This window comes from Pavona decussata, unplaced genomic scaffold (genome assembly GCF_977016875.1).
Source record: "Pavona decussata unplaced genomic scaffold, jaPavDecu1.1 SCAFFOLD_28, whole genome shotgun sequence".
In the NCBI taxonomy this organism is placed as follows: domain Eukaryota; kingdom Metazoa; phylum Cnidaria; class Anthozoa; order Scleractinia; family Agariciidae; genus Pavona; species Pavona decussata.
The window spans coordinates 1,452,817-1,475,065 of NW_028145451.1; the positions used below are offsets into that span (position 1 = coordinate 1,452,817).

Consider the following 22,249-nt stretch of genomic DNA (forward strand, 5'->3'; position numbering starts at 1 on the left):
AGGCACCGGAGTTTCTTGGTCATCCAGTGATGCGTAGAAAACATTTTCACTAACGAGAGCAGAAACCTCCCTTAAAGCAGAGTGTACAATTGACACAAACATTTTTTTCTTTCCTTTTTTTGCAGTTTTATATATAAAAACAACGATACTTGTGAATTGTTCGTGGCTAGTCTGACGCGGCGTTTCGTCTCGGCCATGAGACTCTTCAGAGACCTTTAGAATTTGTAGCCAAACTAGTTGAGTATCACGGTCAAAGTCCCGTTCGCAAATTCAAGATGTTTGCAGTCTGGCCCTCTATCGCAGAGACGAAACGCCCCGTCAGACTAGCCACGAACAATTCACAAGTATTTGACAATTTTTCAATTCTTGAGAGAAATGTGATGGTATATTTCCAGCCTGGTGAATGAATGAGAATGATGATTATTCAAGAAAGTGACGCAGGCATACTCGGAAAAAAGAAATCCGAGTGCTCCTATCAGGAGTCGAACCTAAGACCTTCCGATTACTAGTTCGGATGCTCTACCAAGAAATTTCTTTTTTCCGAGTATGCCTGCGTCACTTTCTTGAATAATCATCATTCTCATTCATTCACCAGGCTGGAAATATACCATCACATTTCTCTCATATACCACACGTTCGACATTCAAATCCTAGCAGTATGCAGGATGTTTGTCCCATGAACCTAGTTTAATGACCTTAGCACCCACGAGTCTCCTGTAGCTCAGTGGTAGAGCATCCGAACTAGTAATCGGAAGGTCTTAGGTTCGACTCCTGATAGGAGCACTCGGATTTCTTTTTTCCGAGTATGCCTGCGTCACTTTCTTGAATAATCATCATTCTCAATTTTTCAATTCTTTATTGTATAAAAACAACGATACTTAAATTAAAACTTGTATAAAGTTTCCCAAACGCCGATATTTCCCGTTCGAAACAGCTCTAGATATTTCGACTCCAAAAATGTCTTTCCTTTTTTGCAGTTTTGTATATAAAAACAACGATACTTAAATTAAAACTTGTATAAAGCTTCCCAAAGGCCGATATTTCCCGTTCGAAACAGCTCTGGATATTTTGACTCAAAAAATGTCGCTGTCGCGCACAGGCAAAACGTTACCTGCAAGCCGTACGTGACGTCACTTAACTTTGCAACAAAACCAAAATGGCGGTGGAGTAAAGCTATTTCGCAAAACATGCAGTCGTTTCTTTTGAGCTGGAGTGCCTAATAAATAATTTCTTACAAAGACATGGAGGAATTATAAAACTGCTTAAGCTTCTTCATACTCAGATGATTTTGGGACAATAGCGTTACGCCCTGAGAAAACGATCAAACACTTTCGTTCAGCATTGTGTTTGTCTCACAAAACTGACATGGGGTTTTTTAACGAGCAAACAATGTTTGTTCTTTCTGAAGCTCTCGGAGAAACTGCTCTCTAAGCATGGTCTACTTTCGCACGATATCATATTTTTCCATGCCCATCTCTTTCTTAATTTCCGAAATTGCCTGACTTCGTTTCTGCCTGTTGTGGTAGTCTTCGTGTTGCACGTAGAAGAAAGAAAGATTTTTTTCAGGCTTTCTTTTCGCAACTGCTCAAGTTGCGTACTATAACTGCGAGGATCTTTCTTCTATTTGATCTTTCATCCGCAGTTCAAAATATATGTTTCATATTTCTACATTCATTTATTCATCCTTCACGGGTATGTTACGAACTCACAATATGACCAGCTCCCAGATGGCTTGATAGCTCAGTTGGTGGAGCACTGCACCGGGATCGCGGAGGTCATGGGTTCGAATCCCGTTTCAAGCTTTCTTTTCGCAACCGCTTAAGTTGCGTACTAACTGCGTACTACTGAGGATCTTTCTTCTATTTAATTCCGAGGTCAGCGAGATTCTGTAATCAATCCTACAAATATATAAACGGCTATAATGACGGTCTTCATTTATGTACTTCCTAGACTTAAATTAAAAGGAAGATACGATATTGAAATTTCGTCAGACTATTTCTAAACTCGACTAGCATTATAACCAGGCCCCAGTTGTTCAAAGGCCGGATAACTTTATCCAGCGGATAAGTCACTATCCGACAGTTTCAATCTGTGCAAAGATTTCAGTATTTCCTCTTGAACAAGCGAATATACACACTCTAACCACAGTTAAGTTTGGGAGTGTACGAAAACCTTGGACAACGTTTAATGTGAAATATATTTTAGACACTGAAGAGTGCCTAATCCAGCGGGTAAAGTTATCCAGCCTTTGAACAACTGGGGCCGGATAACGTTAGATGAAGGAGATCGAGGTTGACGTCAATAAACGTGTTACATCGTGTTTAACAAAACATTTTAGTTGATTAGTCAGTAGCTGTATTAAATACATCATCCGGCATTGCCTGTGCCTCGAAGACTAAAATTGAATCATTTCGTGACTAAAGAACCAATTTCTTTCTCATTTTGTAGTAAGCCAAACCATATTTTTGTTTATTCGGGGACTCTAAGATATATTTTCATCAATGTACGTAACTGATACAACATTCTTTATAACAATTATTTTCTTCCATAATATTAATTTAAGAGACTTTGATAATTTCAGTCAGAACACGAAATCTGATTATAATTTTGTTTGCTAGTACGAGAAAGGCTCACGCCATCAACAGAATATAATTATATGTATTACTAAACTTAACACTTTTGTTTTTCAGTTCAGCTCAAGCGAATAATAAGCGAATTAAAGAACCTTTTTCCCGTACCAAATTTATCTCAGCTTTTAACAGGTGTTTATCACTTAAAGCCGGTTATTGACTTAAAGTGCCCCTAACCCTTCAATTTGTTTTCTTTTGGTAGATTTCCATATCTTTGAAGAACTCATTTTCGAAAAAAAATTTTGAGAAATATTGAATCCTTTTTGTTTTACAGTGCAACGCGCCTTACCGTAGCCACCCAACAAACTATTTTACAAGTTAACCAATCAGAGAGCGCGAAAGTATTTCACAAACACCGCCTCCTTGTAAACATATCGTCTGTAGTCTGCGTGTGACTGTAGTCAAGTGAAGATGAGCGAATTACACAACTGGCTCAAAAGTCTACCACGTGGATTACACCTGGAGATTTGCAGCAAAGAATTTGAAATCCGTGGATTCAAAACTTTAAGTTCTGTGAGATACCTTCAAACCGGAGATATCGATGCGTTCTTCCCGGCTTCACTAGAGAAATTGCTTTTGGCCGAGAAACGTATACTGGAATGCGAAATCAAGGCCAACATTGACACAGAAAACAAAAGATTGCCGCTGAAACCAGTGGAACTTTCGCAGAGGTTCCAAAGTAATAGTGGTACGACTACGAGTGCGAACTCCATTTACTCTGCTTTTCCCAGCCGCTTACCGGCGACGCTCCGAACCGCGATGAATCAACTCCCGCCGGTTTTATCGAAAACAACAACAGCCGCTCAACGAATAACAACGAGCATTGAAGAACTGAGATACCGAAATGGTCACCTGAAGAAGGGAACTGGCAGTTGCCCATGATAATTGAACAATATCACCGCGCTAACGTTGCCGCGTATTTGCCTCCAGCCCAAGCATGGATACTTTGTTAGTATTAAACCTTTCGCATGAAGCAGCCCAGCCAAGTTCAGCTGGAGCTCATGGTTTTCACTGAATTATAATGCCATTAGTGACATTGTTTGTTGATTCTTGTTGAGTTTATGAAACCTTCAGTCGAACTTGAAGTGAATTTATTTCAACATCAGTGATGAAAATGATTACAGAAACTTGCTTGACCTTTTGGCCGCGGTCTTGCATGGAACTGTTGTGTCTGAAGTGAAGTTCTCACGGCCGCCGGCGCAAAGGAATTCAGTTGCCATTCATTATATCCGAGACATGTTTGAGTTTTAGACTTGTTATAATTTAATATTTGTTGAGATGTTTGGCTTTTGTGAGAACTGTTCATCTTTGTACTTTATTGTGTCAGTTCAAAACAAACTGAACTGATGTGTTTATATTTATTGCAGTTTTCTCTGTACTTCGCGTTTTATTTTCGTAATTCGATAGGTTGTTGGTTCTTTAGTGCCTAGCGAAACTAAGAATTGAAAACATTGTCTTCATTTAATGTTTCTTCCGTGAAAACAAAGAAAATTGCGAATACAACATTTTTGCACTGAGATATATATAACTTCGGATATGTGTAAAGCAGTGAAGTCGAATCCAAACTTTTGTCAGACAAAGATAGCAATCGCCGCGAGTGTTTCGACGATTTCGCAGGCTAATTCGAATAAAAGTTATTTCCATAACTGCGGATATGTGTAAAGCAATAAAGTCGAATCCAAACTATTGTCACAAATAGTATACAGTATAACTTTTATTTGTTTTAAATACAAATACGATGCGACAAATTATCATTTGATTGTGTTTATGTCGCACAAAGCCTTTGCAAGGAGGCGGTGTTTGTCAAACACTTTCGCGCTCTCTGATTGGTTAACTTGTAAAAAAGTTTGTTGGGTGGCTACGGTAAGGCGCGTCGCACTGTAAGAGCGCTAGAAGTGAAGGCAGTCTTGTCGATATTTTCACCTATCGTTCGCATTAGTCCCCCACTCGGCCAAATGTGGAGCGTGACGTAAGAAAAGGACATCGTGCAAAAATATCCGAAAATTCGCGGTAATGCTTCAATTGTAAACAGAGAAAATGGTTGAAAAATGTGTGGTTTTTGGATGTAGCAACTCTCGAAATGTAGAGAAAGGAATCACATGCATAAGATTCCTTCTGAATCCTTCTGGTGTCCTTTTCTTACGTCACAGCTAAGAAAGTTCAAATATCAGACGCTTCTCATTGGCTCGTTCCTAATGAGCCCACGAGACAAAAATTTCTCCAGCGGCGCTTGAAGAGCGCAAAAATTTAAACATTTCAGTAACTTTTAGCGCTCGTAAAAAAAAGGATTCAATATTTCTAAAAAATTTTTCGAAAATGAGTTCTTCACAGATATGGAAATCTATCAAAAGAAAACAAATTGAAGGGTTAGGGGCACTTTAAAGGTAGGGAGATAAGATGGATAAGAAGATAGTTTCTACGATGCAGACACTAATACATATTCAAACTGTAGAATAAAGATAAATTGAGGCCGTGATATGCAGGTTTACTGAGAGCGAGTGAAAGTTGGAGAACCACTAAGAGAACGATCGCGAGTCTGACAAGCCGAGAAAGAGCGACTCAACTTAAGGAAAGGTATGAAAGGCTTTTATGATTCAATTACCTATAAAGTATCTGTCGGCTAAGTTCGCTTTCGTCGTCAAAGGACTGTTTATCTTCCGACGAGCAAAATCGTCTATCGTGTGAGTATAATTCAAAACGCTTTCTCACAAGTAACTGCCGTGATAGCTTGCAATATTAGAGGTCGGTTGATCTCATGCCCATCACTGAAGTTCAGTGATGTAACCTACGCCGGATTAAAGCTAACTCTTCATCGCTTTGAGAACCAAACCAAAACTGAATCTCTATTGTCTCAAGTTACCCTTGACGCAAGACATCTAAACCCTGGCTGGAATTAGAGCCTCGCGGAGTCACTGAAACAATTTATTGCTGCGCTCGTCTCGTCTCAGATCAAATTTGTGCGAATGCTGTACTTTAGATGACACCCGCTGCTTACAAAATTAATTTTGCAATGTGATTATAATCCTCCTTCTGTCATCAACGCATTTGCCGACAAGCGTCTATTCCTTAGCACGCTTGGGATTCAACTTTCCCATTCTTTCGCTTCTTTCCCACACTTTCACTTTCTCAAGGGAAACTCTGTTGTTCAGTCTTCACATATCCAAGCTCCAGACCAGTTATTTTAAAGTCCCATTTCATCGAATAATCGAAACACCGTGGATTTTATGAATATCGATGAGCTGATATCTGTGAAAAGTCTAGAAGTGTCACTACCCATTAAGTTTCGGCTCGGTTGGTTATAGATGTAGCTAGATAAAGCGTGCAAAAATTATTCATTGAAAGCGATACAACGAAATTTTGGAGTCGCGCCAGAATGCAGCAAAACGGTTAAAACACATTCTAAAACCATCGGGGATATTCTAAAACGGCGATATTCTGGCAATATTAAGCAGTTTTAGTCATGTTCGTGCCATTTCCTCTCCAAATAGAATTAAGGTGACAATATTAAACAAAAATTGTTTATTATTCAAAAATGTTTATAGCTCATTTTATCATTTTCTTTAAAATTAAATACAGTAAATCAAAATTTGTTTCAAAGTACTTAACTTTCGCCGGTTCTATTCCAGGTTATAAAATTAAAGGTGGGTTGCATAGTTACGGTTCAAGAATGCAAAGGTACACGGAAATTTCCATGTACCTTTCGACAACTTTTGCTAAAGGTAAACGGAAAATTCCATGTATCTTTGCATTCTAGAACCGTACCTTGAAGCAAAAGATTTTGATGGATACACTCTGTTGCTGGAGGAACATTGACTACAGTTTTTTATATGTATTTTGCCATTTTTTTAAACTTGGCAAATATATCATCTTAATAAAATCTACATCTTAATATTTTTTTGGAGTTTTTGAACAATAATGGCGAAACATTGTGAATTTTTGCCCTGTTTTCACTGCTTATGGCAGAAAACAACAACTTCAGTTCAATTTGTGCCACTTGCTCGTCGGTAAAATTTGCACTTTTTTTAATTTGTTTACCCCCACATAATACATCACGGACATCGATTACTGTGAGAAAAGATCAAAATTCACTTATTTTTGAAATGCTGAAATTTTGTAATAGTTGTCAATTATACATACAAAAAGCTGTTTTCTTACCCTCCGTCCTTGTAAACAGGCCCTAAACTGGACAAAAATAAAATGTATATCATAGATGAACCTTTCAGTCACTGACACAGGCATGTTGGAAAAAAGAGAATCCGAGTTCACTCAGCAGCAGTCAAACCTATGACTTCAAAAGGTCCAGAGGCTCATTGTCTAACAAATGAAAATATTATCAATGTCGATGCAGTTATTTTCTCATTTTCAATTTTTTAGACAACGGGCGTCTGGAGCCAAGGTATTCATAGGTTTAACTCCAGTAGGGAGAACTCGGATTCCCTTTATTTGTCGACTTCGTAGGTTGCCATAGCAACAATATAACTAACCCGTTAAAACAGCCCTAGTTTAGCTTTAAGTGATTAGGGGCGACTTGCACCGTTTGCAACGCTTCAAGTTACTGTTCGAGAGGACAAAAGAACGAGGAACAAAACATAAAAACAATGACGCTGCAGATTATCAGGGTCCAGTGAAAATACTTTTACTAGAATATTCATGTAAAGTCCCTCCGGGCCTCGTTACCAGTTCAAAGCAACTTGAATACGAATACATTAAATCTGCGTTTTGCCATGCTGATTACAATTTCAGAGCGGAAAAACGTTCTGCGCAATTTTTCTGCGCATATCCGTTCGCGGGCGCAAGTAAACTGAAAACGCTGCCGTTCCGATGCCGTTCCTGGATTCTGTTGTATTGTTGAGCAGTGGCTTTTGTGGTAAAAATACATTTTACCATCTATGTTTTGTCCAATTTCATCAAATATGCTATAAAATCGGACCGGACATTTTACCAACACCGTGTAAGGACAAGAACGAAAACTGGACTTGCGGTCCAGGTTCCGGTACATGACTATAAACACAGCAAAAGGACACTTCTTTCGTAACTATGCTACCCAAGCTTCATCTCTATTTTATTCTCTATGTTTCTCATTACAAGAAAATTCATCAGTTTGGTGTCATCACAACCGAAATTGAAATAAAATTCTATTAAAGTTGCAGCTGGTCAACCTCTGCTCACTGGATGCATTTACTTAAATTTTTTCGTTTCTAAAACAAAATTGCGCGACGAGTGAATGATGGCAAGAGTGCGACCACGGAAGGCTTTGTGAAACAAATTCAAAATCCCCTCTAAGCACAGTGACAAAAGGGATTATTTGCGAAGTTTCCGTAACTAAAGATATTTTTCCTGCCTTCAGTTGACCTGTGCAGATAAATATTGTTACACATCAATTGTGTAATTGACCTGAGCCTACTAGATAGATGCACAAACACCGTGTCAAAAACAAACTTTTTTATTGTGTTTATCATGATCAACTTTTAGCTAATTATACTGGACCACAAGTAGCGAAAGCTAATCGAGGCGGGCAGTGAAAGACAAAAAGAAATATACAATACATTAAAGAGACATAAACTAAACTAAAGGAAATGAAACAGTTCAATATACTAAGAGATCGAAAGTATTAGACGCATCGCATGAAATTCATAATTGTTCCCTCGACACCGATAATTAGATCCTTGCGAAAAAATTAAAAATCCACTCTGGCAAACAATTATATACTTTGGCAAACTCAGGAATTAACGATTAACTATTTTTCTACTCAGGGTTGAGCTCTCGACCTTAAATGTTCAGGGGTTTGCTTATATAGTCGCTTTTTGTAAAAAGGTTCATGAGAATAACAGACCCGTAGAGGCGATTTGATTACACGCCGAGGGAACAATGAAGGTTTGAAAATCTTTCTTTAAGTCTAAGAAGCCCTATGAAAATTGAACCACAGCAAGGTTACATCTACAGCTATCTTCTTGTGTGGGATAATTATCGCTACCTACCGAGATATCTGCGGTAGTATAGTAAATTGTTGAAAATAAGAAAATTAAAATTGCCGCCATTTTTGAAACTTTTGGTGCCCAGCCCTCACCCAGAGTTCGCGCATGCTTTTTGCGTTTTTCCGCTCTGAAGATTACAATCCGATGGTAAAACATGGGGATTACCGCGCTCGTTTTTAGTTAAGCTAAATCTAGGGTGGTTTTTACAGGTTATATTGTTGCTTTAGTATTGAACCTATGAAGTAAAATATTGATGACCATCCCTTGTTTACCAATGTGAAGGCATTTGTTTGATACTGCAGTATTAATCCTCCCGAAGGGAGGGCCGAAGGCCCGAGCGTAGCGAGGTTAATAAATTTGTCGGGCCGAGCCAGCCCGAGCGGAGCTAAGCCGCGCGAATTCGAGCGAAAAATATATTTATATATATGTATGTATGTTTATATATTTCGTTGAAGATGTCCGCACTGTTGCCTAGGAACAGTGAAAAACAAAGTATAAATGACGTCAGACTGTCTGGCGTCGTCTGGAACAAAATTTGCATACATCGGGAAAGTTTGCGTGCCGGACCAAGTTCAACTGCAATGTTCATCAATATTCACTGGATACAGAACTATCTCTCCAGAATCTTTTCCCTTTCTTCCAGAAATCTTTTTTGTGAAAGATTGCATTGAAGAAATTACACGTTTTGTGGCCGCGGTAAGATAATTTTCCGTGGGAAATAAATTCATCGAACACGACAGCGCTTCACGCACGTTGTACATTTCGTCGGGTCAGAAATAGATTTTCAACCGCAAACTAGCCTGTGGAACCTCGAAAATACCATGCTCATCAAAATAGTTGCCATGTTCAGAAACCTTTTAATCTCCTCATTTGATGCTACAATACGAGTAAAGAGGGCTTTCCACCCAGCCCCAGCTTCGCGAGGTTTTGCGAGTCATGTATTTCTAGTAGTTGTATCCAAAAGTGGTAGTATTGATCGATCAAATTATAACTGAAAGGAGGTGCTGGAAACCGTTGTGAGCCGCCTTAAGTGACAAGACTAATAAGAGTTTAAAAATTTTAGGAGAAATTCGCCGCAGGGTAACAAGACTGGAATATTTACCAAAATCTTTTATTATTAATGAGCCGCCTTTCAGAGCAAGTCCGGCCTGGATGAATCTTAAAAGGACTGAAAGTGAAAGTTGATAATGAGCAAGATATTACGTCCGACTTTAAAATGGGCGGACGGGAGAATGTTCTCGTTCGCGAAAAGTGAATTTGGATGAGCTTCACTTCACTTAATTATATGTAAATGCTACTGACGCCTCAGTTCATAATTAAAATCCCTCTGTGCCTCATTACCAATTCAAAGCGATTTTAAATATCAGAATATAAACTGAGGGAGTTCCCCGACGAGAACTAACCATATTTCCCTCACGTAATACAGGTGTTCAACTCTTCAAGAAGGTTTCAGGGAAGGTGAATACCAACGGCGCTCACAAGTCTATCATATCGCTCAGTAAAACTACATCTCTACTCAGTTTTCACACGAAGTAAGTATAACTAATCAGATTTGACAGGTTTGGCAATAATTCTGCAACACATCGTTCGTGTGAATGCATTTTTTTAACCGCATTCTGCGCTATTTGTGATGTTTCCATTGACATAATGTTTAGCTTGAAGGATAATTCTCGTAACGTAAGTCCGTTGTCGAATTAATCGTCAGGTCTAAAGTTGACTGGCTTAAGGCTCAGGCAAAGTCCAAACATTTGTTACTTCATGTATTTGAAACGTAACCAAACATCCGTCAAGAAAACGTGTTGTATCTGTTGGCGAGGAAAAAGCTTTGTATGGCGAACTGAGATTAAACCGTAGTAAAGAACCAAATTCACTATGGAAATCTGTGATCGAAACAGTGATCGAATTCCACACTAGGCTAAAATTGGTTATTGTCAAAACTGTTTCAAACGTTTTGTACTTATCTATCACCATCGTCAATTGATCTGCAACCTTTTCAACCTGTTGATCATCTGAAATGACTTTGCCTAGACCTGCTAGTCAGTACATTCCGTGTCCTGTGAAAGATCACTTTTGCGAGAAATAATTTTAAAAATCCTTTAATAATTTTAAAAACACCTTGTTTTTTTTTTTTTAAGCACATTTACATAAATAAAGCTAGTCGCATATTTAACATCAGTCAGTCGCCATATGAGATTATAATTTCAAATCAACAGTTGATCTTACGATTTTCACGAGACACGAGAACCTGCTCAGTACAAGCCAATACAAATCTTGTCTACCGTGACTACAGATTGCAAGCATCTAAATTTCTTAAATTTCTTTTGTCAACAAGATTAACTGTAAACACGATTCGTTTTCACTTTACGTGCTTAACTCTCAACTGCCTGAGGCTAATAGGACAAACAAACAGCGCGGCTGCAGGCATCCTTTAAACTGAACAGTTGTCAGGTGAGCAGTAGCTTTGAGTAAGAAAAAATAAGGTGCACGTGTCTTAATTTACATTCTAACTTATAAACCGCAGAGGTCCCGAGATATTCCTCGGTCGATAACTACTTCGGGACGACAAAATCGTTGCGAGACAAGTTGCAGAGAGTAGATTCCAGTTTGCACGTCCATGTTGATAAGATAAAATTGTCAGGCAAAAGATTGGTCTCGCAACTTATTTATTCATTGAGACGAGTAGCACGAAAAAATTAGACGTCGTAAAATCACCTTTAGATTGCTTTCAAGCTCTTTATTTTAACACTCACATCACGTTTGAATACGAGCTACAATCACATTTCAAAGAAGGTAGAAAATTTTACCAGAGTCTGCAGGTGTTTATTACCTCCATGTTACATTTTAGTTGCGTGCAATCAAAATCGTGTGCTGTGTTACGATACAAATCTTACGAGTCAATCTTATTCTCAATCATTTACTCCCACTTGTTATTATTAGCGATTGCTAAAGCCTACGACCACAGGTCACCAAAGCGTGATATAAGAGTTTGTATGGCGTTGAAATTTATTCGAAATGACACAACAATATTCCCACAGAAACTCATGAAACGGCACTTAGCCGGGAGGGGATGTGTGTAGTTTGTTACGGGCCAACGGTTTAGCGTGGATTCCCCCTGACGGGCGCATTTTAGTACTCGTTCCTAGGTTTGACCGTGAGTTTGTCATGACATTCCAGGGACACGGCTCGGTCCGGGGCAGAAATGGCGCCCGATTTGACATCAACTTTCTTTTCAACGAGGATCTCTGTCTCAACAAATTAACTTTCCCGAGAAATAGTTGCTCTGAAAGGACCGCACATCATCCTTCTTGGCATATGGAGAGGCACGTAAGTTAAAGCCAATTGTAGCGAGGTTTTTGAAGTGCCCTCCTCAAATGACAGGTCAAATATGATTTAAATTCGACTTCAAGTTTGCGACCTTGTCATCAACATAATAAGGTGATGTACGTGGACAAGCCGCTGAGCGGTACACGGCTCAAAACGGCGTTTGAAAGCACTGGGAAGCCTTGAAAACACGGCAAAACACACCAGGTAAGTTTTTTCAGACTTGATTATAATTCTTGTGGGTTTTGTGGGAATATTGTTGTCTAATTTTTTTCGATTTAATTTTAACGCCGTACAAACTCTTAAATCAATTGCTTTGGTGACCTATGCTACGACAAACAGACAGCAGTAATGTTAGGCCACAATTGCAACACAAAATTGCTGTGTCGTACCGTTCTTAATATACTCCTCTGCATTCTTACGAAAATCCGGGCGAATTGAAGCCTTCTATTTTTCAACCCTGCGTTATTTGTAGTTACGTTTCGGCACTCATTGATTTGCCGCTTTCTAAATGAAAGGGTGGTATTTCTCTCGAAATATATTTTCAACGAAATATTTCGTTGACTAGGGTTTTATGTTGCTGGTATAATTCAAGGTACATTCGTGTTGACTTCATATCAACAACTTTCTAACTTCGCGACCCTTCAATTATTCGATGTTCTTGTTTTTGGAATAAAATGTTTTGTTCGTTTTCTTTATTCGAATTTATTTCAATTCATGCAGCGGTAAGGCTGTGTGAAATGGACAGTTTAACAGCCGATCTTGCGAGGTGTTGATTCGAATACATGTGAATCACTAAAAAGCAATTGAAGGTAACAGAAAACCGAAAGAAGATAAAGGAAATTGCCAATTCAGTTTAATTTGATCCCGTCTATCAGCTGCTATTTCGGTTAATTGGCTATTACTTTCCCATACTGTACTGTAACAACTCATATATTTTCAACTCAATTCGAAGAAAAATATATAAAGAAGAAAATAAACATGGTGGTTTCATTGATCAGCTTGGCGCCTTTTTTTAATTCTTTTTTTTTTAAATCCCTTTTCGACTTCACGAAAATGCCGTTTTATGTGAAAGATGTTCTTTTATTTCCAAGATTTTTTTAAACAATAGCTTGTATTCACCTTTTGATAGATACCAGCCCATTGTTTCAATATTATTACAGCTAACATACGCGCTTTTAAGGTATATTGCAAAACTGAGGAACTTAATATCTTATGCTCTTAACAGACAACATCAACATGTCAATTAATGTGTATATAGCGTCCCTCATGCATTTTCTGCACGAAAACCGCGAACAGTTAGAAAAACTGTTTTCTTTTGTGCGTTCTATCTTCTAAAGCATCTAGCAAAGGGTTTATAATTCAACTGCTTCTAAAATTTGGCCTGAAGATCTCGTAATTTGCCGGTACATCAGTTCAGAATCGGGACAGCTTGACTATTTTCATTATATTCCAAATAACAGATACCGTTCATGTGATGTTTTCATGGTAACCACACTTGACAGGTTTTCCGACAATGCAATATTATTTTCTTCCGTTACAAATAGTGTGTCATCCCTGTTTTCGTATTATTTGTTTTTTATTTTTTACATTATATTACCAAAAGGTCTTGCTAGCAGCAGGCTTCTAATAAGTTAAAGAAGAAGTTAAGTTTTGTAAACACCTTTCGACAGAACCGTCATCGTCAGTTACAATGTGAGAGTGAATTTAAATATTTAAGTTAATATACAAGGTATAAACAATAGATGTTACATCGAATAAAATCTATAACATGAATAAATGTATAAGTAGACATGAAAAAAGCACGTACAGACAACCAAAATTTAAGGAAAAGGACAAATTAAGATTACTAGTTGTGTTAGTTTTTCTCTATTGAATGTGGTTACCGGTGTTTGAGTTAGTTTTCGGCGGAAGTTTTGAAGAAATCCAGAAATCCAAGATGGCGGCCTTAAATAAATCATGACTTAATCGGGAATTTCAATTCTGCTGTCCCTGTTGATGTAATTCAGGTGCAGTCTTTTGTGGATAGCTTCCTTGACATTACGGGTATACCAGTGAGAGTCTCGATCAATAAACTTTACCTCGTTCCAATATTAAATGACAATAGAGAGATTTAAAATTACGTCTACGGCAAAACGGCAGAAATGACCACGTGACCATGTTTACTCTGCTTTTGCCGGTGGCTTCCTTTTTCAGTTTCTCGTGTTCAGTAAAATTGAGTAGTTTTGCATTAGCATCAAAGGCCAGAATTATTTTGCAGTTTTCTTATCTATGTACTCCCTTTTTCAAGACAACATTAATGCTAATCTCCCGTTTGCCGTTTGCCGTAAAAATCTCCCTAATGATAAGTAACAGGAAGATTGATTAAGTTCAGGAAATGAAGTGGCTCAGTTTTTACAGCATTTCTTTCTTTCATTTTTGTTTGTTTTAATTGCTTGTCTGTTTGTTTGTTTTTTCTTTGTCTTGTCTTTTAAACTGCTCCCCTGAGTTTAAGTGAAAATAATTCCAAGGCTACTCTCTATGGGTAGAACAATCACTTCATCGGAAAGTGCAATTACGAGAAAAATGGCGGAAAATCACACTTAATAGCTTAACCGCAAAGGAAGCATCTGCCCGCTGATTGAAAATAGCTCCTTTTCCATCCGCAGGTGCTTATGATTGTCTTAAAGGCAACTTTATCAACCAAAACAGACTCTAGGTGCGAGGTTGCAAGAGGATATAATAAAAAAACTGCCGATAACCAACCCGCCTTTGTTTTGCAGGAGGAATTAGCTATGGCGGCTATGAACAACACATCATTGATGTCACTCAAACCAAGCGAGACTCCAAAACTTGGAAATAGCAAGGAAGGATATTTCTGGTGTTCGTTATTTGTAACTGAAGCTCTCATCATCATCATACTCAATATCATAACCATTACCGTCTTTATTAAGAAGCCCTGTTTGCGCAAGCGCAGTGCATATTTGCTCATCAATCTTTCACTGACTGATGTGTGTGTAGGAGCGATCGTGATACCCATTTCCATCTTTCGTCGTGGAAACACTTATGGACTGTGGAACGTTCAAATGACTCAAGCACTGTTCATTTCCACATACGGAGTTGATACGTTCTTCTTTGGTTGTTCCCTTGCGTTTCTTGTATCCTTATCAATCGAGAGATTACACGCTACAAGGCATCCAATGCGACATCGGTTGATATCAAGTTCATCGTACAAGATATGGATATTTAGCGTCTGGGTGGCATCAGTTATCTACACGTCTATCACGGTGTCGTTCTTGCATTTCAACATTCTCGGCCTGTACTTCTGGTACATCGTGGCTGGATGCGTCCTCATTTGTCTTTTGCTTTTAACCTGCTGTTATATGGCGATATTTTTCACGGTACGATGTAGCAAACGACCTGAACTCACTAATCGTCACGCTAGAACAGAACGCAAACTTACTGTGACACTGTTCATTGTCACGCTGGTTTCTTTATCAGTGTGGCTCCCATATGTGTTGTTCACGTTCTTTGAATTTAAGCTGTTAACTTTGTTATCTGTGGGAGCACTATTACGCCTGCGAAGTGTCTGTGAGGTGCTGTTCTTTGCTAACTCTTTCGTGAATCCAGTACTCTATACAATCAGGATGCGCGAGTTTCGAAAAGCAATTAAATCTTATATATTAACCGCTTTTCCCTTCCTATCTAGAATTGGCTCGAATAACAAATCAATGCGATCCAAAAGAAGGAAACGGGACTCTTTAAACCATACAGAAACTGCCTTGTCTTAAGGGAAATCTGAGGTTCCGAGGTTCATTTTAAAAGCTTTAAATAATGAACAAGACTCGAAGAGAAACTGAAGAGATTGCATAGTCAGATCATGTTATTTACTGAAATCATTTAACAGCAGGCTGGAAGAGCTGAAACTGTAAATCATTCCCTTTTGAACTTGTCACGTAGAGCTAACATTGGGTTAAACAATAATGATGATGAGGATGATGATGATGATGATAATGATGATGATCATTATTATTATGGCGATAGCAATGTTGATGGTAAAGGTGGTTGTGATCGTGATCGCAATGGCAATGGCGGTGGTGATGGTGATGGCGATGGTGACGGTGATGATGATGATGATGATGATGATGATGATGATGGCGATGGCGACGGTGATACTGATGATGATGGCGATGGTGATGGAGATACTAATGATGATAGCGATGGTGATGGAGATACTGATGGTGATGGTGATTGTGATAGTGATACTTATGGCAATGGTGATAGCCATGGAGATACTGATGGCGGTAATGATGGTGATACTGATGGTGATAACCATGGTGATGTAGATGGTGATTGTGATAGTGCTACTGATGGCGGTGTGATGGTTATACTGATGGCGATAGCCAAGATGATACTTATGGCGATGGTGATCGATGGTGATGGTGATGGTGATGATGATACTGATGGCGATGTTGATGTTGTTGGTGATAATGATGGTGATGGCGAGTGGTGGTGGTGATACTGATGGTGATGTTGATGTTATTGGTGATACTGATGGCGATGGGAGTGGTGGTGGTGATACTGATTGTGATGGTGATACTGATGGTGATGTTGATACTGATGGCAACGGCCATGTTGATAGTGATAGTGATGGGATGGCGAGTGGTGGTGGTGATGCTAATGGTGATTGTGACACTGATGGTGATGGTGATACTGATGGCAATGGCGATGTTAATAGTGATAGTGATGGGATGGCGAGTGGTGGTGGTGATACTGATGGTGATGTTGATGTTATTGGTGATACTGATGGCGATGGGAGTGGTGGTGGTGATACTGATTGTGATGGTGATACTGATGGTGATGTTGATACTGATGGCAACGGCCATGTTGATAGTGATAGTGATGGGATGGCGAGTGGTGGTGGTGATGCTAATGGTGATTGTGACACTGATGGTGATGGTGATACTGATGGCAATGGCGATGTTAATAGTGATAGTGATGGGAGGGCGAGTGGTGGTGGTGATACTGATGGTGATGGTGACACTGATGGTGATGGCAATGACGATGTTGATAGTGATAGTGATGGCCATGGCGATAGCGATGGTGAGTGGTGGTGGTGTTGGTGATGGCGATGCTGATGTTGTTGGTGATATTGATGGTGATGACGATGGTGATGGTGATCTGATGGTGATGGTGATATTGATGGCAATGGCAATGTTGATGGTGATAGTGATGGCGATGGCGATAGCGATGGTGAGTGATGGTAGTGACGGTGATGGCGATGTTGATGTTGTTGGTGATATTGATGGCGATGGTGATGGTGATTGTGATACTTGGCGATGTTGATGGTGATACCAATGGTGATGACAATATTGATGGTGATAATGATGGCGATGGTGATGGCAATGGTGATGGTTGCGCTGACGATGGTCTTACGAATTTTAGAATATACAACTAATGAAGAACGCCTGGCTGTCACATCTGGTGTTATCTTTAGGTCGTGTTTGACGAAATATTAAACAAATATACAGTATGCCACGACATGTGTATAGCCAGCCCTTCTTCATTCAGTAGTTGTTGCCCTGTTGGGGGCTTCTACGATTAAGGGATAACTCACAAAATAATTCCAAGTACTGGATCATTGGATAACACAATTTTAGACTTTTCGTTGGCTTGGCTGCAATGGGAAATCCCTAGTTTTCACTGAACAAAACACGTCATGTGGTACAAAATCGGACGGCTGTTATCAGACGATCAAAGTCGTAAAAATATAATAAATCATTTTATTTCAGTACCAATTTATTTAGCGCAGAGCACTAATTGGGGACACTATTGAGATCGAATTGGAGTTTAGAAGTGTTGGTTTTGATAAGAGGGGAAAACCGGAGTACCCGGAGAAAAACTTCTCGGAGAAAGGATAAGAACAAACAACAAACTCAACCCACATATGAAGCCGAATCCGGGAATCGAACCCGGGCCACAATGGTGGGAGAGGAATGCTCTAACCACTGCTCCATCCCTCCTCCTGATTTGATAAACGTTCCCCGATTCCTTTCGACGAGAAAAATAAACAAAGAACATTACAGTTTTGATTCTTAGTTGTTGTAACGTAATCACATTTTAATAAAATGTAGTTAACTTGATAGCTTGCATTTATTTGGCTGCAATTAGGTCGTGGCCATCACTGACTTTTTTGCCTTTTCCACTGGAAAAAGCGTTTCAGAAATTAGTCGGAGAGTTATAAAATAAATAAGCCCTTTTCCGGCTTGCTGGTATACCGGATGATAATTCCCTTAGCTTAAAGATTATCCTAAAATTTAACAGTTTCTCTCGAAGCTTAAATCGTATTTTGGTCTTTTTTGCAAAATTCTGTGTTTCTTTATAATCAAATAATTATTCCACTCGCGCTTGTTGGATATTATACTCATTATTAAAAACTAGATCATTGTATCATCTCATATCCAAAGCGCGCTCGTGGAATAACCTTTAAGAATTGTTTCAAGGACAAAGGATAACCAAGCTCTCAAAGACAATACTTGCAGGGATAATACAAGCTTGGTGAGTAAAATTTTGAAAACAATTATGATAGCAATAGTAAAATCAGTAAATCTTTAATGGGGAAGCTGCTATTGAACAAACAGTAAAACGAGTGTATAACAAGGTTATCAACAGATTTTTAAGGAAAAATAGCGAGATGCTCAGCCCTTCGCCGTTGTAACGCTTCCAGCGGAGCGTCGCAAGTGCGTCGCTTGCAGAAGCGCGCCGGGGAAGATCTAAAATGAGTCGCGCAGTCTTATTGTGTAGAACTTGTAGCTCGGCCATAAGAGTAGTATTGCGTTGGTCTCCCGAAAATAATATTGTCGTAGTCAAAAAGAGGTATACTACAAAGGAGTTATAAAAAAAGTAATCCTAGCACTTAATGGTAGGCAGTATTTGATGCGCTGCAGAAGACCTAATTTCTTGTTTATGTTATGGCGCATGTAATCATGTAAGGTTCTTATTAATAACTAATTCTATGCTATTCTAAGTATGGAAAAGATTGGGCTTCTTCAAGATGTTTACTGTTAGCGGAAATAAAAATTATATCGATTCCACTTAGCCTCGCATTACTCCCAAATTGTAAATTGTAACTTACCCGTAAAGTCATTTATTGGCTGCTTACTTAGGGAATTATTAATGAGTTTGGAAAGTATTTTTCTTAAATGTTCTCGTTGTGTGTCCCTGAGCGTAATGCGTGAATAATAAAATTAACCAGACGGCAGTTTGTCGTCTCACAAAGTAATACAACTAAAGAATAAGGGGTGAAGTCCCAAGCGTGGTAAGTGTACGTTAAACCAAATTTGAGGGATTCTGGAAAAAGTGTGCATGGCAATAAATCCCCAATGTACACCTTTCGCATATATTTCTACTTAAAATTCGGCTGCCATTTGTAGTCAACCTTGACACTCTAATTTACATAAGACTTAACTACTTGTTCAATAATTTTGACTTTAAGTTTTAGATTTATATATAATAACAAATCATACGCTCTTTTTCGAGGTAAAATTGTCAACATTGTTTTTATTAAAGTGGCTCTTAATTTGAGTTGTTTTAATAATTATGAGGAGTTATGTTGCTGGTAATTACTTCAGGATATTGCGGTTGAAATAATAAATTATGAGTTGTGTGCTAGTGTTTTCATTATGCTTTGCATTTTATTAAGAGAACTGAGACTTCCTGAAACGGTATAGATTAACTTTCCAAATATATTTTACAAGTTTTGCAGTCGACGCTGAGTTAGTTGATATCTCTCAATGTAATAGTTTCTCGTAGATTTAATTTTAGTTTACTTTATGCTGATCAAAAGTTGTTTTCTCCTGGTACGAATTCAGTGTGAAGCAAATTCCAGCTGTTTTGGACTGTTTCCTCGGAAAAATATCACAGATTAAAATATGGCCAAATTGGTTTTCAGAAATAACAATGGATTGCTAATGTCCGATTAACCTCTTGCCAGGGCTTGCCTGGAAATAACTTGTTCACCCGTTTTTTTATAGTTTTTGGTGTAATTCCGCCGTGTTTCAAGCCGAATTTGTACTAGTTGATTTTTACCTTTAATTACTTTAACTTTCTATCATTTAGATAACTAAGTAGTGTTAAGACTTTTAATCTAAAGATGATTATTGAAAGGAAACACCTATTGTACCAGATCTGTTGTACTTACATGAACAGTACTTTTAATTACGACTCCGATCTTGTAAACACGTGCTTTGGAAAAAGGTGGAACCAAGATTTGGAGAAGAAGGTTGGGTTCTTTCTTTAGCTTTCGTTGTAGTATCAATGTATGAAAATAGTGTTCATTTGTAAAAGATAGAATTAAACATTCCTTGTAATTTTTATATTGCTCTCCTTACTTTGTTCCGTCCAGATCGTTTGGGAATCACGTTGAAAATTTAATAACAAGAGAATCATTTCGACTACTGTAGCTCTGTCGAAGGAAAATATGTTAATTATTCGCGTGCTCAAGCGTACTATCGAGTAAGAATTACTGCGAAAGGCATTACCGTATTTACTCGAATAAGCGCCGCCCCCGAACAAGCGCCGCCCTCGATTAAGCGCCGCACATGAAGCGGAATGGTTAATAAGCGCCGCCCTCGAATAAGCGCCGCAGCACCGGTGCGGCGATTATTTGAGTATTTCCATAAGATGATAAAAATACACTGTAATCGCTGCGATGCGGTTCTAAGCCAACAATGGGAATTTATTTTCATCAATAGTGATGTTTTCAGTTGGAAGTGAGTATGTCTTGATGCTCTTTCATTTAGTTCTCTCTTCAAAGTGTTCGCGTTCTTCAGTTCTTGCGTGAAGGCTGTAAACTTTGCCGGTAAGAGAAGCCCAACCTCCCTCTTTCTCTTCCCTGTAACTGTTGCAGTAAGGAGATTGTCAGCGTTTGCTTGTACAATCAAAATGTTTTGGCTTTGTGGTATGAGCCTTTTAATAAGCGCCGCCCTCAAATAAGCGCCGCCCTCGAATAAGCGCCGCACAGGAGACACGAAAAATTAAATAAGCGCCGCGGCGCTTATTCGAGTAAATACGGTACGTTAGCCTAAAATTACGGTTGATGAGATTTTGACTGTTGATTGACAGTTCCCGCCAGGACGTTGTAAAAGTAGCGAGAAATCCTTCGTTGCCATCCTAACATGGTGTGAACAAACAAAAAGTTCAAAAAAAGAAGGACAACTAAACGTTCCTTTCTTCTCTGTGTTATACCCTAACAAATTTAGCATAACTCAAATACTTTAGCGGACCAAGATTAACTGGAAGGTTCTGAGTGTCAGCTGAAAAATACGCCGGACAGCACATTCGGCAATAACATGTTCAATAATTTTGACTTTAATTTTTAAATTCATCAGTATTTATTAATGTTAGTCCGTTGTCAACACCTTATTACAAAAAATTTTGGCGACACTTTAATTTAGCGATTTTGAAAAATCCTTATTTAGCGGCACTTTAATTTAGCGATTTTTCGTAAATTTTGGAACATAATGCACTTATCATTGGCTTTCCCGGGGGTTGACCCCCGGGACACACCCGGGAAACCCCCGGGAACATGCGGGGAATTGTACATTTTTGACAATATTTTGGGCCCGCGGGGTGGGGATATTGTTTAGTTTTGAAAACGAACGCTGCAGACCCCAGGGATGAACCCCCGGGATTCGGTCATCATTGGTCAACGGCACATGGCATGTTAAAATGGGGTTGACAGAGCTGCGCGACTCCCACTGTGTGTCCGTTGTGTTGATAAAAGCCTTTTCAGTTTTGCTTTTACAAGTATGTCTTTCAGCGATTTTCCTTTTGTATAAGAGATTCTTCCCCAGATCAAAATGTGATGCGACTGCGCTGCTTCATGGTGTTTGTCTTGATCATGAGGGGGAATTCTCAAATATACTGAATGGAGGGTTTTTTACTGATCATTCTGAGCCATAAGGATTAGTTTTTGATATGCCATTGTGTATGCTAGCTCTGTGGCATTTGGTCAGTCAATCCAAGGCTTATCGGCTTGGATTGACTGCAAGATTTCAGGTAGCACTAAATAAATGTTATCTGTGAAGATACAGGATCCCTGGATTTCTTAACTCGTGAATTTATGCTTATGCTATTGTATCTCGCTGCGGGAAGATTGTTAGCCTCCCACGCAGACGTCCTTAGGGGCTCGTCACGCGTTTCCTTCCCCACGAACGGAAGGAAACACGTGACGAACCCCAAAGGACGTCCGCGTGGGAGGCTAGAAGATTGCAGGAAGTTTGTAATCACGGATATGAGTGTCTAACAAATCCTCGTCTTTACAAAGCTCGCTTTCGAGAGCTA

General features: G+C 39.0%; 3 protein-coding genes across 10 annotated transcripts; 2 read left to right on the plus strand and 1 right to left on the minus strand.

Annotated features, from left to right (window-relative positions):
• The first annotated feature begins 4,796 nt into the window (after positions 1-4,796).
• On the plus strand, positions 4,797-15,723 carry LOC146485016 (neuromedin-U receptor 2-like). Of its 7 annotated transcripts, none has more exons than XM_085103965.1 (4): positions 4,797-5,204; positions 10,032-10,137; positions 10,938-11,053; positions 14,575-15,723. In XM_085103965.1, exon 4 carries the CDS (start codon positions 14,581-14,583, stop codon positions 15,694-15,696), a length of 1,116 nt encoding a protein of 371 aa, XP_084960091.1. In that variant the 5' UTR covers positions 4,797-5,204; positions 10,032-10,137; positions 10,938-11,053; positions 14,575-14,580; the 3' UTR covers positions 15,697-15,723. The 7 variants fall into 7 exon arrangements, with proteins under 7 accessions (XP_084960091.1, XP_084960094.1, XP_084960090.1 ...); XM_085103968.1 differs by having other exon boundaries at positions 14,689-15,723; XM_085103964.1 differs by lacking the exon at positions 10,938-11,053.
• Positions 15,724-15,822: 99 nt separating this feature from the next.
• Positions 15,823-16,709, minus strand: LOC146485017 (uncharacterized; the record flags this gene model as incomplete). The annotated part of the gene is made up of 1 exon (XM_085103722.1): positions 15,823-16,709. A coding segment is annotated over one exon (831 nt), but the record flags the coding sequence as incomplete, so codon positions are not given.
• Positions 16,656-20,280, plus strand: LOC146485018 (uncharacterized). 2 transcript variants are annotated; one of them, XM_085103973.1, is made up of 2 exons: positions 16,656-16,695; positions 16,821-20,280. In XM_085103973.1, exon 2 carries the CDS (start codon positions 16,832-16,834, stop codon positions 17,249-17,251), a length of 420 nt encoding a protein of 139 aa, XP_084960099.1. In that variant the 5' UTR covers positions 16,656-16,695; positions 16,821-16,831; the 3' UTR covers positions 17,252-20,280. The 2 variants fall into 2 exon arrangements, with proteins under 2 accessions (XP_084960099.1, XP_084960097.1); XM_085103971.1 differs by lacking the exon at positions 16,656-16,695 and having other exon boundaries at positions 16,702-17,435; positions 17,900-20,280.
• Positions 20,281-22,249: the final 1,969 nt, after the last annotated feature.